Consider the following 22,605-nt stretch of genomic DNA (forward strand, 5'->3'; position numbering starts at 1 on the left):
ATGTCCATCATCCCAAGCAAGAAAAAATGGGAGAAAAAAAAGGAAAACTCTAGATCTAAATATGTATAGATGTATATCCCAAGAGAAGTACATATACAAACCAACCCCAAAATCAGACCACACCACCACTCCAGTCCCTCCTGAGCTTCTCATACTTCCTCAAGTCCGTAACACTAGGCCGAACAAACGACTTAGCAGCAACAAAGTCAATGAACTTAATACTATCGCGACGCTTGATAGCAGAGTAACCAGCACGACGCAACAGACTGCCCAAATCAGCACCACTGAAGCCCTCACACTCCTCAGCGAGTTTGCGCAGATCCTCACTAAACTCGATAGACAACTTCCGGAGAAGGGTCTGCAAGATATCAACACGCTCGAGCGGCGTAGGCAAGTTCACAAAGAGAAGGGTCTCAAGACGACCAGGACGCAGCATAGCAGGATCAATAATATCAGGCCGATTAGTAGCGGCGATGACATAAATACCCTGGCGACTACTGCCGAGACCATCGAGCTCAGTGAGGAGTGTGTTGACAACACGGGCGGAGGCCTCGGAGAGCGTATCATCACGGCGGGGCACGAGGGCATCGAGCTCATCGAAGAAGATAACACAGGGCACGGAGGAGCGGGCGCGGACAAAGACCTGGCGAACAGCGCGCTCAGACTCACCGACGAATTTGTTGAGCAGTTCGGGACCCTTGACGCTGATGAAGTTTGCGCGGGACTCGTTGGCGACAGCCTTTGCGAGGAGGGTTTTACCGCAACCGGGCGGGCCCCAGAGGAGGACACCCGTCGGCGCGGTAATACCGACGTTGGCGTAGATATCTGGGTTCTTGATTGGTTCGACGATAGCGGTGACGAGCTCGTCGCGGATGCCACCGAGGGCACCAATGTCGGCCCAGGTTGTGTCGGGGATTGTGGCGAAGCCCTCGCGCTTGGAGGAGGGTTGGATCTTGGGGAGGGCTGTGAAGAAGTCTGCGTTGGAGACGAGGACGACTTCTGTTTCATCGCCGATGGGGGTTTCCTTGGCGTGGCTGATGAGACGGCGGAGTTCACGAACTCGCGGGCTGATATCGTCTTCGCCTTCGATTTCCATCTCCATTTCTTCGCCGCTGTTCGACTTGAGGATTTGGAGGTACCGCTTGATGGCGGCTGAGCCAGCGGTCGAGACGAGGTCGTTGAGATCGGCGCCCACGAAGCCGGGGGTTCGTTTAGCTAGTGTCTTGAGGTCGATATCGTCTGCTAGACGCATTTTGCGGGTGAGTGCACGTAGGATCTGTTCTCTGACTGGCTCTGAGGGCACAGTCATGTTGATTTCCTTATCGAAACGGCCACCGCGGCGCAGAGCGGCATCGAGACTGTCTGGGCGGTTGGTTGCGGCGAGTACGATAACAGGTTTTCCGTCTGTCTTTTCAAGGGCAATCTCGTCCATGCATGTCAGAAGCTGGGCGACAATTCGCTTCTCCATCTCCCTCTGGGCGCTCTCGCGCTTTGGCGTAATGGCATCAATCTCGTCAATGAAGATGAGACAGGGAGCAAGACGCTTGGCCTCTTCGAAGTACTCGCGCAGGGCTTTCTCGGATTCACCCGACATTCCTGACACGACCGAAGGCGCAGAGATTGAGATGAAGGGCACACCCAGCTCCGCTGCGAAAGCGTTTGCAATCAAAGTCTTACCGCAGCCCGGGGGACCATGCAGCAATACTCCGCGAGGCGGCTGCACGTTTGATGATAAATAGACCTGCGGCCGGGTCATGGGTAGAATGACCAAGTCTCCAAGTTCCTGAACAACATCATCCAGTCCACCCAAATCGGCGAGACTGACATGTGTTGGTGGCGAACGATCCGCGGGCTCAGCCTTGCGTCGCTTAGAGACAGATTCTCCGCCATGCGTTCTTCTCTTGGAGGAGGTGGGTGCCGGGGTGCTAGCGGTGGATTCGGCGGTCTTTTTGGCCTTCGTTGTTGCCCACGAGCCGACGACACTCTGGTTCATTCCATTGGGTTCCTGATATGGCAATTCCAATTAGAACCTCTGTCCCATATTGAAGCAAAATATGCGCAGTGCATAACGTACCGTAGCGGCAGGCTCCTCGAGTCCCTCAAAGTCCCCCTCCATAGAATCCTCATCATCTTCACCCATATCGGCTTTGACAACCTCCAACACCCGCTCAAGACTGTCCTCAATGAGTCTCTTCGGTTTCCGGTTCAAGCTTGAGTTTGATTTCTTAATTGTGTCATAAATCGCTGGGACCGATAGTCGGATGCGCCCAGTCTCGGGCTGGTCGTCGATAATCTTGCGCACGATCTGGTAGACCTGTTTTTCGGGGTAAGTCAAAGCCAACAAGACTCAATTTTGGATACATACCTCACGGTCCAGACCCTGACTGAGGGTCGGCCTGCCTCCCTTCCTAGCAGGCATGATTTGATATGGTTGTGCAAAAAAAAAAGGCCGCGGGCCCGAAATTTCGGAGATGGGAACATTTGAAAGATCGACTGAAAATTACAGGTAATTACGGGCCCGTTACATAACGTCATTCATGTCTAGGCCCGCATCTACATATGGAGCTGGTTTCTCCCTTCACTTCAACAACATGGGAAACTCGAGTAGTTCGCAGAAGATCTCTGCCCAGGATCGGTGAGTGCAGACTGCTGTATATTGGATACATACAATATCCATAACCCATCCTCAATCCTGTCTGTCAGAGCATACTATTGTTCTCCTCACGAGACCCCCCCCCCCCATCCCCACCCAGCACGCCCATCCAAGGAACGCAATAGTATGTTTCCAGCTAATAACAACCCATGGTATCTGCAGGGCAATTCTCGACCTCAAAAACCAACGCGACAGACTGCACCAATATCAGCGACGAATAACCGTCCTCACAGACCGCGAAACGGAAATCGCCAAGGAATGTCTCGCGCGCAATGATCGGCGGCGAGCACTGCTTGCCCTCCGACGCAAGAAATACCAAGAATCACTCCTTGAGAAGACAGACGGGCAACTTGCGCAGTTGGAGCAGTTGACTGGGCAGGTGGAGTTTGCGCTTGTGCAGAAGGACGTGTTGTTTGGATTGCAGCAGGGGACGAAGGTGCTGCAGACTATCAATAAGGAGATGGGTGGTATTGAGGGTGTTGAGAGATTGATGGGGGAGACCGAGGAAGCGAGAGCTTATCAGGAGGTATGTCCCTCGTTTTTGTCTCATGTTCTTTCGCAGGACGTTGGGATTGGAGTTATGAGTAGGGTTCGGTTTTGCTAACGGTTGTTATAGGAGGTGAGCCAGATGCTGGCGGGCCATTTGACGAATCAAGATGAGGATGAGGTCGAGGATGAGCTGGAGGCTCTGCAGCGGGAACTTGCTGGTCCTGAAATCCTGCCTGATGATGTCGTACTACCAAGTCCGCCTACTGCTGATCTGCCTGTTGAAGAGGTGGTGCCAGAGTTGACTCAAAGAACCAAGGCTAAGGCTCAGACTCGGACGGCTTTGCCTGCTCAGTAGGGGAGATATGTTGGGTCCTCGTTGCACAGCACCAAGCATTGCATTTTATTGATCCAGAGCATTTGTGGCGTTGGGGCTTGTTTGTTTTTGTTGCCTACGTTACTTGTAGATTTCATGTGTCCATGGCGTTAGCGGTTGATTCTATTGCTTGTTGTAAATCCATGGCCTATAGATTATGACATCCTCATTCCGAGGTTTTACAAATGATACTCAATATAAGAGCTCACTTGACTAGATTCAAGACCACAAAACAAATCAATAAAATCTATGTAGAAATACATAGTAGTGGAGTGGTATTGTCGTTAATCATCATGACTGACCTATCAACCCCAACCAACATACACGGAGTCATGTTCATCCCTTCCAAAGAAACCTCCGACGAAGAACCCTATCTACTGTCCAGGCATAACCCTGCCACCAACATCACTAACACCAGGAATAGAGACATGATCCTGAGGGTTCGCCGCAGCCTCATAGAGGAAATTAATCGGCTCCCGGGTTAACTTCATAAACTGCCCCTTAAAGCCTACATACCCAACCTTAGTAACATCCTCTTCGCCATCACTCCAATTATCCTCAAAGAAAAGCGTGACAGAGGTAGTCGCGTTCCAATGGGCACGATTCAACGGCAATTCAAAGACATCGGCGCCGGGTACAGGCTGCGGGACCTCGATAATTTGAGTTGGGTGCAACTCCAATGCGGTTGAGAAATCCAGATCGTCACGGTTCTTGAACAGCTTTACTGTCTTTGGGGCAGAGTTTGTAGGCGCTGTGTACAGGAGGAGGGAGTGGACGTTGACTTGGCCGTTGAAGCTGTGTAGAAGCTCGGATTAGTTTTGGGGTTGGCGATAACGGGTGAGGGGTAAGATTGGTGGGGGTTTGGGATTTTCGTGACGCGTTGCGAGGGGGATGAACAGCTACTAGAAATCATAGGATAGATCTGGAATGAGTGAGACTCACGGGATGGTCATGAGCAGCTGTTCGTCGGCATCGCTCTCAAGTTCGGGCTGGTCGTTTAGTCGCTCGGCCCAGGTTTTCTTGACGATGGATGCGCCAGAGTTTGGGGTGGTCTCTGTCGAAAATCAGGACTTGTCACCAGTAGTTGTCTGGTGCTCATGGGGCTCATGCATACCATTCAGGGTTGTGATCAGGTCGAAATTGATCTGAGAATAGAGGAGAGATTGGATTGCTGGAGTGATATCGTTGGTATGGTCGTGATCTTCGCCATGGCAGTGGCCATCGTGATCATGATGGTGCCCTGACATTGCAAGATGTTGATGTAAATTTGATAAGTTGTACAAGATATGGGTAAGAAAAAATGGATTTGGAGATTTGAAGTTGAAAGGTGTTTGGGAAGCTCTCCACTCCCGTGACGTCGTTACTCCAGAGAAATAAAGTGATACTTAGGTAGTTAGTAGTCTTAAGAGATCATATTGTTTGAAGTGATTTATTCTTTTCCTGTATTCCAACTTTACAATGTAGACACTATACCTGAATATATCACTGTACAGTGGCCCAGATTGTCTCTGCCTCTTTACAGCCCTTAGTTTTCCCTCGATCTATAAAATGCAACCAACATACTATATCTCAATTCCACAGTCTCCTTAAACTCCGGGGTATTATTGTACATGATGGTCCTTCTCTGTAGCTAAATTCCAGCTGTTAATATTGCCTGACTCGGTAATAATCCGGAGCATACTCCAGCAGATAACTCTTCTCGATCTTAGTGACATCGCGGATATATGTTTTTTCACCTGTTTGCATTATCTCATGGAATATGACCCAGTCGGCTTTCCGGTTCTATATTCAAGTCAGCAAACCAAACATGTACTTTCCCACGCAAAATCCATGAGCACTTACAAACATCAGCGAGGTGGGGTGAGCATGAAGAGTCAGACCACCGCTGACAGTCTTAAAAGTTCCATCCGGTTGCATCTTCGCTGCGTGAGCAAAATAGCCCGTCGTAAGACACCGCCGAATCTGCTCCGGCTGGTTGCTCAAATCGGCTGCGCCATGACGGGATGAAAGTGTCTCGTCGACTTGAATGCCAAAGCGTTCTAGATACCGTTTTAATTGGCCTCGGATGCTCACTGCGCGTAACAGTGCCCGGTAATTCAAGAGGTTGTCGCGACACCATTTTGAGTCTTTCTTCCCCTTGGTGACAAAGGCTTGGTACACGTTCAGGTACGTCAAATGATCGCCCTCTTCAACGGCGAACTTTCGCCGGTGGGTCTCCGCAGATCTTTTGTCCCCAGAGTGCTGAACCCACACTGTACCCTGGAGGTTGACCATGGCCGCAATTGTGAGGATTTCACTTAAACAATTGAAAGATGGAGCGGTGAGAAGAACTTTGGCCATCATAGGATCCAGAGCAATTTCTGCCATCCGCACTCCAAGCGGTTTCGTGAGTTTGGCATAGTCGTCAACCGCACCGAGAGAAGACAGAAGCTCAAGTGCACGAATGATGAGTTCTGCCGGCGGAGGTGTCAAGAAGTCGAACCGGACGATGTTGTCGATGCCCAGTGCTTTAAGCTGCATAATGACCGGTGCGAGATTTGATCGCTGGATTTCGGGTACGGTTGCTTCCGGCATCTGCTCGAACGCTTGTTGCGTGTACAGACGGAAACATTTCCCTGGCTTCGTTCTTCCAGCGCGGCCAGCTCGCTGGGTGGCGGATGCTTTTGATATCGGCACTGCAGTCAATGTATCGATACCAGTATTGGGATTGTATGCTCTGAGCTTGGCGAAGCCGGAATCAATCACATATACAATCCCGTCGATTGTGACCGAAGCCTCGGCAATGTTGGTCGAGACGATGACCTTCCGGGTGTTTTCTGGAGTCGGCTCGAAGACATACATTTGCTGTTCCGTGGTGAGTCCAGCATAAAGCGGTAGCGGAAGCAGAGTGGGGGCCTTTGGATGGAGAGTTGCCGCTCTTTCGGATATCAACTGGATCGCAGTGTCGATCTCTTCCCGGCCAGTCAAAAAGAGAAGTACATCGCCTTCTGGTTCTTGTGTATGAATATCAAAGACGGTTTTGACTGCTCGCTCTATGTAATCTTCTGCCGGAGAGTCAAGGAACAGCATGTCGACTGGATACATTCGTCCTTCCAGACTGATGATCCGACCAACGCTTCCACCCAAATCCGCCGCCTCTGCCTCGGGCTGGTACTCCTCGCCGGCGAAGAAACGAAGAAAATCCTCTGCTTGCAGGGTTGCACTACTAACAATAATGCGAAGTTCAGGGCGCCTCTTGCGGATCTTCTTTAGAGTCCCAAGGAGCACATCGGTACTGAGAGATCTTTCATGTGCCTCATCGACCATGATAACTGAATACCGCGAAAGTAGAGGATCAACCAGGGCTTCTCTGAGCAGCATTCCATCTGTCAAGAATTTGATCCTTGTTGCAGGAGATGTCAAATCTTCAAATCGGATGGAGTAGCCCACCTCTTCACCGACTTTGCATCGCATCTCTTCAGCTACTCGCGTTGCAACCGTTGTAGCAGCCACCCGGCGGGGCTGGAATAGGGTTAGTTGCTACTTAATTTAGAGTATGATGGGATCAGTGCTCACCTGTGTAACGGCAATGATCTTCCCATCCTCGCACCATCCTGCCTGGTCTAGATACTGCGGAAGCTGAGTTGTTTTCCCACTACCTGTTTGGCCCACCACGATAGTGACAGGGTAATTTTCAACCAGATAGAGCAGGTTCTTCTTATGACGTGCGATAGGCAGTAAAGCAGCCGGTTTATACAGGGCTGGAATGAAAGAGGTCGAGAGCTCCTGTTCTGAGGCCATTTTAGACCGAATTTTAGCCGAGAACGAACTCCGCTGGATTTGAGCCCAGGTGTTAAAATAAACCAAATTGGATCTGGGCCATTCTGAAATGTCAAGCGCTTTGCAGAGTGGCAATTTGGAGATCGTCGGAGTTCTCGCAGAAACATCCAGGGCGATCTGTATAACGCTCGCTCGCCCGCTATCACGTGCGCCCCACGTCACTTGGAGCTTCCCCGATATGTTCTGCCCTCAGACATTCTCAGGCAACACTGTTCTTCTGAATTTCTCTCCAGTCCCTTTCAATACTCTATTAGGTCCTGAAGATACCCCAAGATGTCAGAGGAGGACAAGATGGTATGTTTACTTTCCAACCGGATATCATTTATTATCGCATGAGGCTCACGTTCATACACAGAACACTCCCAGCAGGCCCTTGGCTGCCCTTAATTCCCCTAACAGCCCCCGAGCCGAGTCGCCAACTACCGCGCGCCCGATGGACTTTGACGACGAACCCCAGGAGAGCGGAGTTGTTACTTCCTCCCCTGTCGCTGCTCAGCCAGCTGCCGCCGAGGCAGCCCCGCCAAAGCCGCCCCGGCCCCTGAACCCGAGAGAACAGTCAGAGAACACCCTTAGGGAGGCATTTCCGAGCATCGAGCCTGGCGTCATCAAAGCGGTCTTGACCGCAAGCAATTGGAATGTCGAACGGGCGTTCAATGCCCTCCTGGGTTCGTGGAGAATATACTATTTATGAAATGAGTATGCGCTGACCAGACCTCGGCTTGCAGGTATGACCGATCCCAAGGCTCAAGAGGAAATGACACCACCGCCAAAGCCGCCGCGCCCAACCCAACAGAGCACCGCTGCACAGCGACAACTGGAAGCCGATGAGATGTATGCACGTCAACTATCTGAGCACTACAATGCGACGGGACGTCGTGCACCGCCCCCAGGCTGGGAGAGTGACCCCCGATACCAGCGACCTAGAGGAAGCGAGGAGGAGGATGAGAGAGAATACAGCTTCTTTGATGGTATGCGCTATGTGGTGGCTGGCCGAATAAGCTCATGCTAATTGGGTGTTACAGATGATCTACCTGTGATCCGCGAGAACCTCCGTAAGGGCTTCTTGGACACACAGAATAAAGTTAACTCATGGGTCACAAACCTGAAGAAGAGGATTGATGGAGATGATTTGGACGAGGAACCTAGCCAGAACCAAAGAGAGACTCCTGCCCATGCCCGGCCCCGACGCAGTGGTGATATGGGCCGTCGCAGTGGAGATCGTGAGCGCTACGACGCGGATCCCCAAGTTCTTGGTGATGATTTCTCTGCTCTCGAGTTGAGGGATGGCGAAGGTAAACAACTACCTCAAGTTTGGTATATTATTAGGTTTTGCTAACTGCGCACAGCTCCCCCGGCTCGCCCCCCTCGTCCGGGCCAATCCAGCTTTAAACCCTCCGCGTCTCCTTCGCCAGACAGACGCAAGGTATCTTTCCAGGATGGACCACCCACCGAGATTGACAACCTTTACGATTCCCCCACGCCATCCAAACGCCTCAGCTCAACAGGCAGCAAGGCGAGCAAATGGCAACCATTGTCCACCGTCGAGCCTTCACCCGTCGCGGAGAACGACCCATTCAGCCTCGGCGATAGCGATGATGAGAAGGAAATTAAGACCAAGGAGCAAACCACTGGCCCGGAGGGCGATCAGCACAAGCACGCTACTGTCGAGTCAGTGTCTGACGAAGTGGGTCCCTCTAAGGACCAGGAGACCAAGGGCGCGAGCAAGCCCGACGAGTCAAAATAATTGCAAATGATTGGAATTTGAATATCCCCACTGTTATCTGAAGCACTTATTGCCTTTCCGCATTGGATCGTTTCCTCCCAGCCCATGATCATACCTATTTCCCCTATCGTTCTACTCTGCCAACTCACCTTGCTATGCGCTACCCACCTCCCCGAGTTTACGATACCTAGTTGAGGTAGCCCAAGACGTTTTCCAACCATTCTAATGTCTCCATAAACCCAAGCCAAATTGAAATTGTATTTGTACCGGAAAACAACAAAACAAAAGGGTATATCTCCGGCCCGTACAGTAACAAATACACAGTGTCAACGCCAAAACAGAACAAACAACAGATCTCCTTCAATGCACCGATATGGTTAACATGTAACTCTTTTTTAAATCCACACAGACTCTCCAAAGCAATTACTCCACGGCGGGAGCATTACCCACGCGCTTTGAACCAGTCTCCTTGCGCAGATCCTTGATGACAGTCTGTAAAGTAGAGTCAGCTACTAGGCACTTTTAAAAGCCAAATAACGCGTGCAGAGAGCTATATTGTTGAAATTTGATCCCAATCTCGTGGGGGAAACGCGTACCGCCAAAGCATCGGGGTTGACCCCGTTTTCAATGAGAGACACACAAAGCGACAGCTCTGTTCGGTCCAGGTTTGTATTCTGTTCATCATGTCAGTTTTGGGGGCTATAGCGTATTGTTTTCTTTTTGTAAAGAAGAGAGAATGACGACATGGACTAGGAATCCTGAATCCTGAATCATGTCTAGTTCAGTCTGGGGGTGAGCACACACCAGCAAGTCGGAGATCTCCTGGAGGATATCGATGACTTCTCTGGCGGCTTGGCGCTTGTCATCGGCCTGGTCTTGGGATTTTGGGGGCATTTTTGATTTTGATATTGAGGGTGGGGGTGGTTGTTGGAGTGTAAGGTGGTTGAATCTGTGTGGTTGGTGTTGGGTTGATCGTTGTGGGGGACTTTTCTGCGGATCAACACAATCATCTATAATGTTGTATATTGTAGTAACTACTCTGCACAAGGTACATTGACGTGATATTCTTGTCTTGTCTTTTTTTGGGGGCTTTTTTTCTATTGACGTCACTTTACTTCTAAAGGAATCTGCTAGTTCAATTGCTCTTCTTATTACTGGTGGATATTCTTAGGAACTGTGCTTATCTTCTACAATATTCTCCGGACTAAAATATATGTTGTACTACAACAGTAGAAGAATTCTTAGCTTGGGAATTGACCTATTCTTAAGAATGTAATGCATAAACTTGTTCATTTTAAGTAAGTCATACCTAGGGCATAAGCCTATGTATGTATGAAGAGTCCACAGGGGTTCACGTATTCATGTATTCGCATATTTTTGCTTCTTTTCCTATTACTCTTCTTGATCTATATTATGCATGGATATAGTATCTTAGTATTATTTCTAATAATTCCTAAAATCCGTGCAATGCTGCAAACACTGATATGGGGTGTTCTATATTAAATGGTTAATATAGTACAAATTGTATAAACTACTACCTTGTTGATCCTCAAGGAATTGCATCACAATCTATAGACTCGCGATCCTTCAGGATGAGTGCATTGTCCATTCAAATGGGCAAATTGACCCATAGACGACCATCATTACCACTAAGATTCAATGATCCTCCCACGGATATGACCGTTTCGCCCCCAACCCTAATCACAACCATCCCCGCCCGAGCGGCACAACGTGCAATCCGTGCAAAAAGATCTTATCCAAATGAAGAAAGTGGGACTGTAACTAGGTAGAATTAGTGGCATGAGTGGAAGATATCTACACCTAACTATCCCCTTTAGGATGCTGCCCTGATCCTTTCATATGATCTCATCCAGGTTGCTAGATCAAAATGGACAACAAGACCCATACTCGCCAGCTAGGCTTTCGTCTGGTAGTCTTCAGCCATACTCACTTTCTCTTCAATGCTTATAGAGCGTCATTTTCTATATTCCAGGGTGCTGGTGCAACGAGTAAACTGCAAATATGAACACCACATCTATTTTCGGCCCCCCACCGGCGGGGGTCGATCTCACAGAAACCAGAACCTTCGAGGACACTACCGTTGTCGTGACTGTATGTGTGCTTGCGGTATGCACTATTGTCTTCCGTCTCGTTGTGAGGTTGTATATCCAGGGAGCGAGGCTGGAACCCGATGACTGGTTGATTGGGGCATCTGGCATCCCATTAGTTGCATTACTTGCATCATCTATTCTTGGTACGTTTTGAATCCGATCTTAATTATATGGGAAACAAGACATTAACAGATATATCCTCGAATCAGGTGGCACCTATGGTTTCGGTTTGCATGTCTGGTGTACAACAGTGGAGAACATGGTTATAATGAAAAAGGCATGAACAAAAAAGATGATATATCCCAGAGCCAAATCTAATTGAATAGTATAGATCCTCTTTGCCTACCTCATTATCTATCTCTTCGAACTACTCCTCATCAAAGTCTCAATCCTCATGTTCTACCGCCGAATCTTCGGCATGAACTGGATGATCTGCGCCACCCTTTTTATCTCCTATGGCTGGTGTGTAGGAAGCATGATCGCAGCCCTATGTGCCTGTGAGCCGATTTCATATTTCTGGAACGAATTGATCGACCCCACATCTGGCTCATACCGATATAACTTCTATTATTACTACGTTGGGAACGCGGCTGCCAACGTCGTGACGGACGTTCTTATTCTGCTCGTCCCGATGCCTGTTGTTTGGAGTCTTCAGATGCGTACAACACAGAAGATTGGCGTGTGCGGTGTGCTTCTTCTAGGTGGATTGTATGTTCCCGAACAAAGCTCTTCCAAAAACCAATTCTAACACAACTTTGCCTTAGTGTCTGCGTCGCAAGTGGTATTCGGATCCACTACATAACCTTTCTCCACAACAACATAGATATTACATGGGCCTTGGGCAGTGTATCCGTGTGGTCAACTATCGAGCCGTGCATCGGCATCATCTGCGCCTGTCTGCCTGTCCTACAGCCATTCGTCCGCTCACTGGTCAAGAAAATGCCGACTATACCGGGCACCCAGCATATTGGGACGCGTGGACTGTCTAGTTTTATACAGAGAATATCTCTCAACGAACGTGAGAACAGGAGCAGCAAGTACGATATGGAATCCAGAACGAGTCCTACGCCCTTTGGCCAATCAGATGAAGACCTCGATCCTCTTACGACGGTCAGGACTCGGGTGGAGATAGAAACAGACCCAAAAGAAAGGATTGATGGGGAGGAGAATCTGGATCCTATGGCTATTCGTGTTAAACGAGTTGTGCACTGGAGTGTTGATTAGGCTGCTCCTGTTAAACCCAGGGCCGGTAATCATTTTCTTTGTTTTTTGAGCGTTTGAAAGTTAATGAATACATGTATATATGTTTATACCTTTGTGGGAGACTTTTGTTTGCTGCACATATGCGGGCTGCTTTAGTAGTGTACATAGATACCATATACAGGCAGTAGGGATACTAAAAAAAGGCATTCCGTTTTACCTCCATTTCTTTTCCTCGTATTCGCCTTTTCTCTTTCCCTTTTTCTTATATTTGCATTATTCAAGACTACTGTGATTTACCGTGACGGGTATTGCGTAATAGTCTAGTCCTAAAGCTTCGTGTCATGGGCTATTGTGAAGATATAATCGATAATCCGCTGATCCTCCAGTCTCCAAATAGTGTTATCCCATAGAGTCCTGAAATCGCCGAGAATCATGTTCAAGCTTGGAACATTGGATGGAAGCAGTTCCTGACAAACGGGGAAGAGGCCCCAGGCAGTCACACACCCCTACTACATAAGTATTATATAGGTTGTAAGAAGAGAAATGGAGATTGGCTCTCTATATGGTCGATCTATCAGGAAACGAAAAAGCTGCACATGAATAACCACTGTATAGACGAAAAGGTGGAACAAATGTAAATACAGATATCATTGATTCTAGATTAGTATACGAACATGGACAGGAGAAAATGTAAATGCGAGATCAGCGCGAAGCGAACGGCAATTCATACTAAGAAGTTAAAGCAAGTTCGGGCCAGAGAAACATCCAATTAATGAAATCCACAAAATTCACAAAACAATTCAAGCAGCAAACACTGTACTTCAACTCTTCTCGCACTCGCATCACCTGGCGAGCATCATCATCTACAGCCCTATCGGGTTGAGTTCTAAGGTCATGTCTTTCAAAATGTCTACATTCATCAAGGACGCGACATTCACCATCATACCACCGAAAAAGCCATCAGCCTGGGAACAATTCCGAGATCAACCTTGTCTCTTCCTCGCCCGCAAGCTCTCTGCCTGGCGACCAGCCAATCTCCCCGAACTGCCTGAGAACCCAGTCACTATAGTCTGCATCTCAAACACCTACCACCAGCGACCATCGATACCACCTGGCGACATTCTGATCCATGCCGGCGATTTGACATCAGATGGATCGCTCGCCGAGCTCCAAATCACGCTGAACTGGCTACGAGCCCAGCCTCACCGCACTAAGATTGTTGTGGCGGGTAGTTCTGACCGGTATCTTGATAAGATGAAGAAGGGAGGTCGTCGCTGGAGACATGGACATCGCGAGAGGGCACACTGGGGTGACATCATCTATCTGGAGCACCAGCATGTCACCGTGACTGCCCGGAACGGACGCCAACTCCGAATCTATGGAAGTCCATACTCACCAATGACCATTCCTTCCTCGGCCTTCCAGTACACTGCTTCTGATAATATTTGGGACCGAATCCCCGACAATATGGACATTCTCATTACTCACACGCCCCCATACACACACCTCGACGATCTCAAAGGCTGCCCGCATTTGCTGGAACAGATATGGAGGGATCAACCTCGACTGCATGTTTTCGGATCCTCTCTTGAGAATTACGGATTTCAATTTTTGCACTATGATGCTCTTCAGGAGGCTCTTGAGCGCATTGAGGCTGCGGGTGGGGGTTTCTTTAATCTTCTGAGGGTAGTCAAAGGGCTTGTGCAATCCTTCTTCCGCCCTGATATCCAAACCAAGACCGTGCTTGTGAACGCATGCATTAGCGGGGGATTGTGGCATATTGAACGCCAACCGATCACCGTTACTATGTAATTTGGGGCTGGGGAGTGGTCAACTATGTGCCCAGATACTTTGCGAGGATGAGACGAGACTCGACATGTGATTTACCAATAAATGAAAAATTTGCTTCCAGTTGTACGTGCATAGACGCGTAGATGAAATTGAGACACTGACGACTCGTAGCCGTTTATAGATCAAGATGACTCTCATTGGTCAAAACTCACCGGTGGGGACCATAACACTTTTCACTACTCCGTACATTTGAACCAACTTCGTACTTTTACACGGCATAAACTGACACAGTTACAGTGTCAAATATCTGGAACAGGCGTGTGCTAAAAACTAGGCAGCCTTGATTTGGAATGGCACCTCAATGCGAAATGGGAGGAATGGGAGGAATGCCCGGCCTAACCATCTCGGACATTCATTCCTTGAAGAGGAACGAGGCACTGGAGATTCTTGCCCAGATTTCACGCGTCGAGAAAAAGACCTTCCCCACCAATGAGGCATTCCCATTCGGCGAAGACTTGTGGAGAAAAAAGCCCAACACGCGAGTTCTGTACGCGATTCGAGCCAAGGGATCGCAATCTGATCTGATTGCCTATGCGGTCTATGTCCGACAGAAGGGCGTTGCGCTTTTGCACAAGGTCTGTGTGACAGAGCCTAACCGCCGTCAAGGTGTCGGCCAGGAGGTACTGTCCTACATTCAGCAACGCCTACGAAAGGAGGGCTGTCAGTATATTCAACTCTGGGTGGACCAGGCCAGGGAGCCTGCACGCGCCTTGTATCTCCGAATTGGATTCGAGGAGCGTGAAGTCATCCCTGATTACTATGCCCCTGGACGAACAGGCATCAAAATGGTCCTGGATTTAGAAGCGTGATGGTTGAGCCACTGCCGTCAATGCTGCACCCTATGGACCTTTTTTTTTCCTTCCACTAAAAATATTCCTTGCCTTATCGGTCCCTTTCGAATAGGTCCGAGGGGCAACAAGTCATGATTGGGCGCGGCTATGCTCCTTGGCCGCCACAGGAGCCGCCTATGTTACCCCTTGCATGGACACGGGCATCGTCGAAACGTGAGATTATAGCGATCGGGCCTGCGTCCATTCTCCGCTGTCATTCTGCTACATACTTCCGTGACATCTAACATATCCAGGTATGGCTTTTTTGAAAGGGCACGCCTTGAATGTCTCCCTGGTCCCTTTGATGCGAGAGGGACCGCGATCCTTTTCTGGAAGATCATGCGTGATACTCTTTCATCTTCGCCCTGAATCTCTTTCTTTCCATCTTGACTACTTTCACTATCTTTCGCCGTGAGATTGGAAGCATCGTTGGTGATTGGTGAGCTAGCTGTGTATTTTCCAGCTATATACAGTTCCAGCGTGCTCGCATTTCCCAATCGACCATGGCGTTCTTTCTCACCATCGTGCTGGCTTTTCTGTCAATAGCCAGCGCAGCATCATTGTCTGCCAATTATCCTATCAACGCGCAATTGCCACCTGTTGCCCGAGTTTCACAGCCTTTCCGATTTGAGTTCGCCCAAAGTACTTTCTCTAACAGTGACGCGGACACTAAATACTCGCTATCAAATGCACCATCATGGCTCGAAGTGGACAGCAACAGTCTCACCTTGTCCGGTACGCCACACTCAGGCGACAGTGGCGCCACCAAGTTCAAACTTGTGGCATCGAATGGATCGGAAAAAGACAGCATGGATGTTACTTTAATCGTGACAGCAGACCAGGGACCAACAGTGAACAAACCACTTGTAACTCAACTGCAGAAATTGGGACCGGTCTCATACCCTGCCACGCTATTCGTCCATCCAGGTCGTCCATTCTCGATCGAGTTCGATCAAGACACCTTCGACAACACGCATCCTTCCACAATCTACTACGGAACATCACCGAACAACGCCCCGCTGCCTTCCTGGATCAATTTCGACCCGGCAGCCCTGAAGTTTGCTGGAAATAGCCCTGCTTTTCCAGGCGCAGGGCCTCAAACATTTACTTTCCAGCTGATCGCATCAGATGTAGCTGGATACAGTGCGGCCAACATGACTTTTGAGCTTTCGATCGGTCCCCATATTCTGACATTCAACGAGACTGTCCAAAACTTCAACCTTACGAGAGGAGAAGAGTTCAACAGCCCCAAATTCAATAGCATTCTGTCTATGGACGGTTCGCCAACTTCTATTAAGGAGCTGGCAAAAGTCGATGCTGAATTGCCGAACTGGTTGAAGCTGGATAAGGACAATATATCGCTGAGCGGGACGCCACCCAAGAATGCTGTGAACCAGAATATCACTATTGCCGTTACGGATTCTTTCCAGGACCAAGCGCACTTGATGGTTCGCCTGGAGTTCTTGAAGTTGTTCCTTGACACCGTCGAGGGCTGCGAGGCAGCCATTGGCCAAGACTTCAAGTTTGTGTTCAACCAGTCTATCGTCACCGATGACTCTGTACGATTGGAGGTCGATTTGGACAATGCCAAAGACCTTACGTGGCTTACCTACTTCTCGGACAACAAGACTCTTTACGGACACGTTCCGGAGGACATGGATCCCAAGAAGTTCACCATCCCTCTTACTGCATATCAAGGGTCGACCGAAGACACAATGGACTTCATTCTCGATGTTCTCAAAGCCTCGGACACGCATTCGAACCCCACAGATCCGTTCACCGATTCTGACAGCCCCAGCCACAAGAAGGCCGGCATCATCGCCATCTCAGTCGTGGTTCCACTTGTGGTGATTCTGAGTCTGCTGATACTCTTCTGCTGCTGGCGTAGCCGCAAGAGCTCACCCACGGTCGAAGAGGGTCCATCCGACAGCAAGGTTGCTCCACCACGACCTGTTAGACCAGATGTTCCTAATTGCCAGCCATCCATGACGGAAAGACCTTCCCGCGATGACAACTCTGAAGATTGGATGAGTCCTATCACCCCATCGTCGATTCCCAAGCTCGAACTTGGGCCCGCGTGGAACGTGTCATCATTTGATAAACGGGAGCACCCAGTGAACTTTGCTATCCCTGGGCCCATTGTTCCCCCTCGCTCTCCTGCTCGCAACTCTCCCACTCGCAACTCTCCCACTCGCAACTCTCCCACTCGCAACTCTCCCACTCGCAACTCTCCCACTCGCGGGAACTTTGTCCCACTGCGAGATACCATCATCCAAGAGGACAAGCCCGTTCAAACCATCTCACCTTCCAAGAAGCAAAACAATCGCCTCTCATCCACAAACAGTCCCCTGCGTCGTAGGACTACCAACCGGTCCCGACGAGAGCCATTGAAGCCGATCCAGCCGCGAGCCATGAAGCGAGAATCTCTCCAATCATCCAAGTCCAAGAGATACTCAAAGCGCTCGAGCGGTATCTCCACCATTGCCTCTGGACTGCCCGTACGATTCAGCGGAGCTGGTCATGGCGCTGGCGGCTTCGGACCTCCTGGCCACGGCGTGGTGCACACATCATGGCAAAACGCGCGAGCCTCAATGATGAGCGATGAGACCAACGTAACAAACATGGCACCAATGTTCTCGCGTCTGCCAGCAGCAGGACGCATGCGCCACAGCATGGCATCTAGCATCCCCGACAACTATAAGCGCATGACCCTACGCACCGTCGAGCCCGACGACTCCATCCCTTCCGAAGCCGATTCCCTAGAAGCCTTTGTCCACAGCCGAGCCAAGCACCGCAACTCCTCCAACCCTCTCTTCTCCGCGCAAATCAGCCGGCGCACTTCCTCAGGCATGCGTGCGCTCGACCGAAACCGCAGCATGCGCAGCCGCGCCGACACCGTCTCTGTGTCAACCTTCAGCGACGAATTCCGCCAATCCATCCAAGAACGGCCCTTGTCAACTGCGATGTCGGCCTCGGAATACGGCGACGACAACAACCCCAGTCGCTTCTCCCAATATCAGAACCAGGCCGGTCTGTTTCCCCTTGCTGAAGGCAGCGCATATGGCCAGAGCCAGTTGAGTCTTGCACAAGACTACCGTGGTGCTATCTCCCCGCTGCCGCGGTTCTGGAGCGAGAATAGTATGGGCAGTGCTCGGCGGTTGGAGGGCCAGAGCCAGAGCCAGGGCAGCTCCCAGCCCCATAAAGTGAATGATGAAAACGCTATGCCGCACAGTTCGTCTATGATCTCGGATTTGGATGAGCATCTGTCGCGAAAGGCTAGCCCTAATAAGAGCGCGAATCAACAGTGGTGGTTGCCATCGCCTCTTGAGCCCCCGCGGCCACTGAAGAATGCCGGTAATCGGGGTCTTCCTATAGCCAGTAGTGGAGAGCTGGCATTTGTTTGATCTTTGGCTTTGCCTCTTTTTTCCCGTCTTGTATCTCTATATCTTTCTCTTTTTTTGTCTTTTTTTTCCTTCTGTCTATTGTGTTTCTGGCGTTCTCGGGCATTGCGAGCATGATATCCATTGGCTTTTCTATGGTTGATTGGTTGGTATTTTGGCCAAGTCTTTTATACTAGTTGATCTAGTTTTGGAACGAATAAGAATTCTTTAGGTGTATTAGCGACCACCGGGGCTTAGAATTCACCGCTTGGATCTCCGCCTTCGCAGTAATTTCCAACACTGTACTAATAGAGTCCAGCATGAGAAGACCAAAGAGAAAGGAACTTATTTCCTACAAATAGAATACTTTAGATTTTTCAAGTTTGAAAGTCAGACATCTTGGATATGGCATGACTGTACGGTGACTCCATAGTACTGTGCCTCATAGCCCCTATTTACTTCCCCTTCAGCCTCAACGAGATACCACATACTACATGTCGATATTAGATACTATGTACTATGTGCTATGTACTACAGACTTTCTTTACAAGAAATATTCTCTTAAATCCCCAACTTCTTCCAAACCCTCCAGTGAACCAGTCTGAACACCCCCCTCACGTGACTATATAGAGCAAGGCGTAACAAAAGCGGTAAACGCAATACCAGGAAATCTCTGCGAGGTGTCTTGTCAGGACTCGGACTTCTCTTTCTTAGCTTCCTTGAAATTGTCTTTCCAATCTTCATCTCCTAACAAAATCCCTACTCTATTTGAAAACATTTAAGTACAGAGGCAAGAAATCTATCGTCATCCGTCGTTCCCCACTTATCGCGGGTCCCAGACGCGCTGAAAGCCCTGCGCCCTCATCTGACCCTTTCCCTACAGCACCTCCAGCACCCCCAGCATCTTCCACACTTCGATCCGGAAACCTCGATTCCACCACCTCCCCCGAATTATTTAATCTTTGCCAATATGGGTCAAACCCTATCGGAGCCGGTGGTCGAAAAGGTGAGTCGATATTTTGCTTTTTGATTCACACCCCACACTGGCCCATTGTGACCCTCCAATGTCTTGTCTATGGCTTCTAAACACCCCCCTCCCCCCCTTCCTTGGCTCTTATCATACCCCAAATCCATGGGGTTATGGACCGAGTCTCTCTCAGGTCTTCTTGTTGAACAATTAGTCCGTGCTGTCGCTCGGATGAATCTTCCTCGGGTTGCCATGCGGGGTCTTGGGTGATCCAGCTGGTGGGGGTGGTTCGACCAGCGACGAACTGGCATCGCAATCCTACCAGACAGCCTTGCATATGTTGTGGAAATGCATCGAGTGTAACTAATGTGTTATTTTTTTGATTGTTACAGACATCGTCCGAAGGCGGGGATGACTGCTGTGTGTATGGTGTGTCGGCCATGCAGGGCTGGCGAATCAGCATGGAGGACGCCCACGCTACAATCCTTGACCTCCAGGCAAAGTATACCGGCACCAACGACAAACCGACGGATCCGGAACACCGCCTCGCTTTCTTTGGTGTGTATGATGGCCACGGTGGAGACAAGGTGGCATTATTCACCGGCGAGAACCTGCACAAGATCGTCTCCAGACAGGAGGCTTTCGCCAAGGGCGATATTGAACAGGCCATGAAGGATGGTTTCCTCGCCACCGATAGAGCTATTTTGGAAGGTTTGTGCTCTGTTGTTGTTCCCGAGGTACCGCATGCTAGATCGCTGACTTGGGCCTAGACCCCCGTTATGAGGAGGAAGTGTCTGGCTGTACTGCTTCCACAGCCATTATCTCACAGAAGAAGATCTGGGTGGTATGTTGTGATCTTGAAACACCCCCAATATCGCATCGGAGAAGTTCAAACTGACTGGTCATAGGCCAACGCTGGAGATTCACGATCCGTCTTGGGTGTCAAGGGACGTGCAAAGCCCCTCTCATTCGACCACAAGCCTCAGAACGAGGGTAAGTGCATGGGATTCATACAGGTCGCTACATGAAACATGATCAGGGTCTGACAAATAATTACAACAGGCGAGAAGGCCCGTATCACCGCTGCTGGTGGCTTCGTCGACTTCGGCCGTGTCAATGGCAACCTTGCCCTGTCCCGTGCTATCGGTGACTTTGAATTCAAGAAGAGCCCTGAGCTCTCTCCCGAACAGCAGATCGTCACCGCATACCCCGATGTGACCGTCCACGAGCTGACGGATGATGATGAATTCCTGGTGATTGCCTGTGATGGTATGTCTTCCATTATTAATATCTCTCGCCAGTCTAAATTCTAACCAATTTACAGGTATCTGGGATTGCCAGTCCTCCCAGGCTGTGGTTGAATTTGTCCGCAGAGGCATTGCTGCTAAGCAGCCCCTCGCCCAGATCAGTGAAAACATGATGGACAACTGCCTTGCCTCCAATAGTGAAACCGGCGGTGTTGGATGTGACAACATGACCATGACCGTCATTGGACTCCTACAGGGCAAGACCAAGGAGGAGTGGTATAACCAGGTTGCAGAGCGGGTTGCGAACGGGGACGGACCTTGTGCTCCGCCCGAGTACGGCAAGTCTCCCGAGGAACCCGAAAGCATCCCCACTTCTTCGTGCTGACGGCCAGTTCGTGCAGCCGAGTTCCGCGGCCCCGGGATCCGGAACCAGTTTGAGGATACCCCGGATGAATATGACCTGGAGATGGAGCGTTCCCGTGGCTTTAGTGTCCGTTCGGGCCGCATCATCCTCCTAGGTGATGGCACTGAGGTCATCACGGACCAGAACGACGAGGAACTTTTTGACCAGACTGAGGAGGACGAGGACGAGGACCTTACCAACCAGGTGCAGCACGAATCAAGTACCCGGAACGACCGCCAGGCCACTCCCGGTCCTCAGGAGAAACAGGAGAATGTCAGCGGAACTTCTGCGCAAATATCCGAATCCCCGGCTTCCACTGACGCTGAGAAAGAGAAGTCCGCATCGTAGACTATGAACCTATGAACAGTCTATCGATTGGTCCTCCCTGTTTTGGTTTCAATCTGGTTTTGTTTTCCTTGCCCACTGCCAACGACCCTTCCCCTTGATTCCACGATCTATGCCTTGTTTTCCTCCCCCTTTCTTTGTTTTTGCCATTAGTTATCGTTGGGCTCTGTTCCCAAGCCTGTTTACACTTTTTTTTAAAACTCCTTCGACTTGAAATGGATATTTGCCAGAGACGGGACATGCGGCAAAGAGACCCAGACGGAATTGAATGAGATGAAAGACAAGAGCTTTGAATTTCCATGGGGGGTCGATGTTGAAAGAGAGCCCTTCGCCGGGAGCCAAATGGGCCCCATGAGCACGTTTCTTACTTTATGCCATCACCACAACGAGATACCGCAGAAAATGCCCGCTATTGACGAACCATTTACCTACACTTCCTTGTCCGCTTCTTTTTTCAGGTCCTTTTTTTCTCTCTTAATCCCCGGTCTATTCCCTACCTACGGTCATTGATCTGCGGTTTGGTCTATACGAGAATGAGTACTTGCTAGAGGCGCAAGCTGGTAGAGCTGGGTATTGATTGAGAGTTCGTTGGGTTGAGAAATGGGCAATGGCAATGGCAATGGTCATTTACATAGCCTTTGGCGTATATCTGATGCATCGAGCGTTTCTTTGTACCTTGGTAGATGTCGTTTCACGGTTCTATTTTGAGCAACGGAGTTCTGAGAGAAAGTCATGTTTGCTGACGTAGGCAAATTCAAGGAAACAATGGGATATTTCTGCCATTGAAATGTTGCCAATTGCCTATTTTAGTCAATTGATACCTACATGTAGGTAATGGAGTAACTAACTAGTTAACTAGTTAACACATGGAGTGATAGTTATCCACGATGTCCACTATGTGCTACCCCTGTTATGTACCTAATCCACACGTGGTCAGTGTAACTAAGACCCGTGGACGTGCCAAGACTTAATTTGCAACACCAAGCCCATATTTGCAATTCTTTGTATTGTAAGTTTCAACCCCGTACACTCTAGACTCTGGGACTGTGGCTTATAACAGCGGAGTTACGCCCCCACTCTTTCCCCAAAGAGAAAATTACCAGTCTCTCCAAAAACCGGGTTGCCGTCATTCAGGGTTGAGCATTAATTCTCTCCCTAATTCCCTCCATCCCCAACCTTTCATTCATTTCCCTCGGAAGAAATCTCTCATT

General features: G+C 49.6%; 11 protein-coding genes across 11 annotated transcripts; 7 read left to right on the forward strand and 4 right to left on the reverse strand.

Annotated features, from left to right (window-relative positions):
• Nucleotides 1-112: 112 nt before the first annotated feature.
• On the reverse strand, nucleotides 113-2,419 carry N7471_002099 (putative AAA family ATPase/60S ribosome export protein Rix7; the record flags this gene model as incomplete). The annotated part of the gene is made up of 3 exons (XM_057274819.1): nucleotides 113-2,005; nucleotides 2,075-2,314; nucleotides 2,366-2,419. The coding sequence occupies 3 exons, from the start codon at nucleotides 2,417-2,419 to the stop codon at nucleotides 113-115; spliced, it is 2,187 nt and encodes a 728-aa protein (XP_057139457.1).
• Nucleotides 2,420-2,591: 172 nt separating this feature from the next.
• Nucleotides 2,592-3,497, forward strand: N7471_002100 (ESCRT-III subunit protein VPS20; the record flags this gene model as incomplete). Its single annotated transcript, XM_057274820.1, has 3 exons — nucleotides 2,592-2,635; nucleotides 2,816-3,179; nucleotides 3,270-3,497. 3 exons carry the CDS (start codon nucleotides 2,592-2,594, stop codon nucleotides 3,495-3,497), a joined length of 636 nt encoding a protein of 211 aa, XP_057139458.1.
• A 290-nt stretch (nucleotides 3,498-3,787) lies between these two features.
• N7471_002101 (PITH domain-containing protein) lies at nucleotides 3,788-4,865 on the reverse strand. Its single transcript, XM_057274821.1, has 3 exons — nucleotides 4,630-4,865; nucleotides 4,458-4,569; nucleotides 3,788-4,310 (listed from the first exon to the last, which is right to left on the reverse strand). Exons 1-3 carry the CDS (start codon nucleotides 4,760-4,762, stop codon nucleotides 3,890-3,892), a joined length of 666 nt encoding a protein of 221 aa, XP_057139459.1. The 5' UTR covers nucleotides 4,763-4,865; the 3' UTR covers nucleotides 3,788-3,889.
• A 294-nt stretch (nucleotides 4,866-5,159) lies between these two features.
• Nucleotides 5,160-7,295, reverse strand: N7471_002102 (putative ATP dependent RNA helicase; the record flags this gene model as incomplete). The annotated part of the gene is made up of 3 exons (XM_057274822.1): nucleotides 5,160-5,297; nucleotides 5,358-7,016; nucleotides 7,071-7,295. The coding sequence occupies 3 exons, from the start codon at nucleotides 7,293-7,295 to the stop codon at nucleotides 5,160-5,162; spliced, it is 2,022 nt and encodes a 673-aa protein (XP_057139460.1).
• Nucleotides 7,296-7,607: 312 nt separating this feature from the next.
• Nucleotides 7,608-9,078, forward strand: N7471_002103 (Ubiquitin system component Cue; the record flags this gene model as incomplete). Its single annotated transcript, XM_057274823.1, has 5 exons — nucleotides 7,608-7,628; nucleotides 7,690-7,999; nucleotides 8,060-8,302; nucleotides 8,357-8,626; nucleotides 8,681-9,078. 5 exons carry the CDS (start codon nucleotides 7,608-7,610, stop codon nucleotides 9,076-9,078), a joined length of 1,242 nt encoding a protein of 413 aa, XP_057139461.1.
• A 402-nt stretch (nucleotides 9,079-9,480) lies between these two features.
• N7471_002104 (mitotic-spindle organizing protein 1) lies at nucleotides 9,481-9,951 on the reverse strand (the record flags this gene model as incomplete). Its single annotated transcript, XM_057274824.1, has 3 exons — nucleotides 9,481-9,549; nucleotides 9,654-9,731; nucleotides 9,862-9,951. 3 exons carry the CDS (start codon nucleotides 9,949-9,951, stop codon nucleotides 9,481-9,483), a joined length of 237 nt encoding a protein of 78 aa, XP_057139462.1.
• A 1,128-nt stretch (nucleotides 9,952-11,079) lies between these two features.
• Nucleotides 11,080-12,392, forward strand: N7471_002105 (uncharacterized protein; the record flags this gene model as incomplete). Its single annotated transcript, XM_057274825.1, has 4 exons — nucleotides 11,080-11,311; nucleotides 11,378-11,430; nucleotides 11,500-11,876; nucleotides 11,933-12,392. The coding sequence occupies 4 exons, from the start codon at nucleotides 11,080-11,082 to the stop codon at nucleotides 12,390-12,392; spliced, it is 1,122 nt and encodes a 373-aa protein (XP_057139463.1).
• Nucleotides 12,393-13,277: 885 nt separating this feature from the next.
• On the forward strand, nucleotides 13,278-14,183 carry N7471_002106 (metallophosphatase domain-containing protein; the record flags this gene model as incomplete). Its single annotated transcript, XM_057274826.1, has 1 exon — nucleotides 13,278-14,183. The coding sequence occupies one exon, from the start codon at nucleotides 13,278-13,280 to the stop codon at nucleotides 14,181-14,183; it is 906 nt and encodes a 301-aa protein (XP_057139464.1).
• Nucleotides 14,184-14,512: 329 nt separating this feature from the next.
• On the forward strand, nucleotides 14,513-15,031 carry N7471_002107 (GNAT family N-acetyltransferase; the record flags this gene model as incomplete). Its single annotated transcript, XM_057274827.1, has 1 exon — nucleotides 14,513-15,031. The coding sequence occupies one exon, from the start codon at nucleotides 14,513-14,515 to the stop codon at nucleotides 15,029-15,031; it is 519 nt and encodes a 172-aa protein (XP_057139465.1).
• A 524-nt stretch (nucleotides 15,032-15,555) lies between these two features.
• Nucleotides 15,556-18,456, forward strand: N7471_002108 (putative transmembrane glycoprotein; the record flags this gene model as incomplete). The annotated part of the gene is made up of 1 exon (XM_057274828.1): nucleotides 15,556-18,456. One exon carries the CDS (start codon nucleotides 15,556-15,558, stop codon nucleotides 18,454-18,456), a length of 2,901 nt encoding a protein of 966 aa, XP_057139466.1.
• A 946-nt stretch (nucleotides 18,457-19,402) lies between these two features.
• N7471_002109 (PP2C family serine/threonine-protein phosphatase) lies at nucleotides 19,403-21,397 on the forward strand (the record flags this gene model as incomplete). The annotated part of the gene is made up of 7 exons (XM_057274829.1): nucleotides 19,403-19,438; nucleotides 19,792-20,110; nucleotides 20,170-20,243; nucleotides 20,308-20,392; nucleotides 20,462-20,668; nucleotides 20,724-20,984; nucleotides 21,048-21,397. 7 exons carry the CDS (start codon nucleotides 19,403-19,405, stop codon nucleotides 21,395-21,397), a joined length of 1,332 nt encoding a protein of 443 aa, XP_057139467.1.
• Nucleotides 21,398-22,605: the final 1,208 nt, after the last annotated feature.

Source organism: Penicillium samsonianum (genome assembly GCF_028829775.1).
Source record: "Penicillium samsonianum strain IBT 33392 chromosome Unknown utg000002l_segment0_segment0, whole genome shotgun sequence".
In the NCBI taxonomy this organism is placed as follows: Eukaryota; Fungi; Ascomycota; class Eurotiomycetes; order Eurotiales; family Aspergillaceae; genus Penicillium; species Penicillium samsonianum.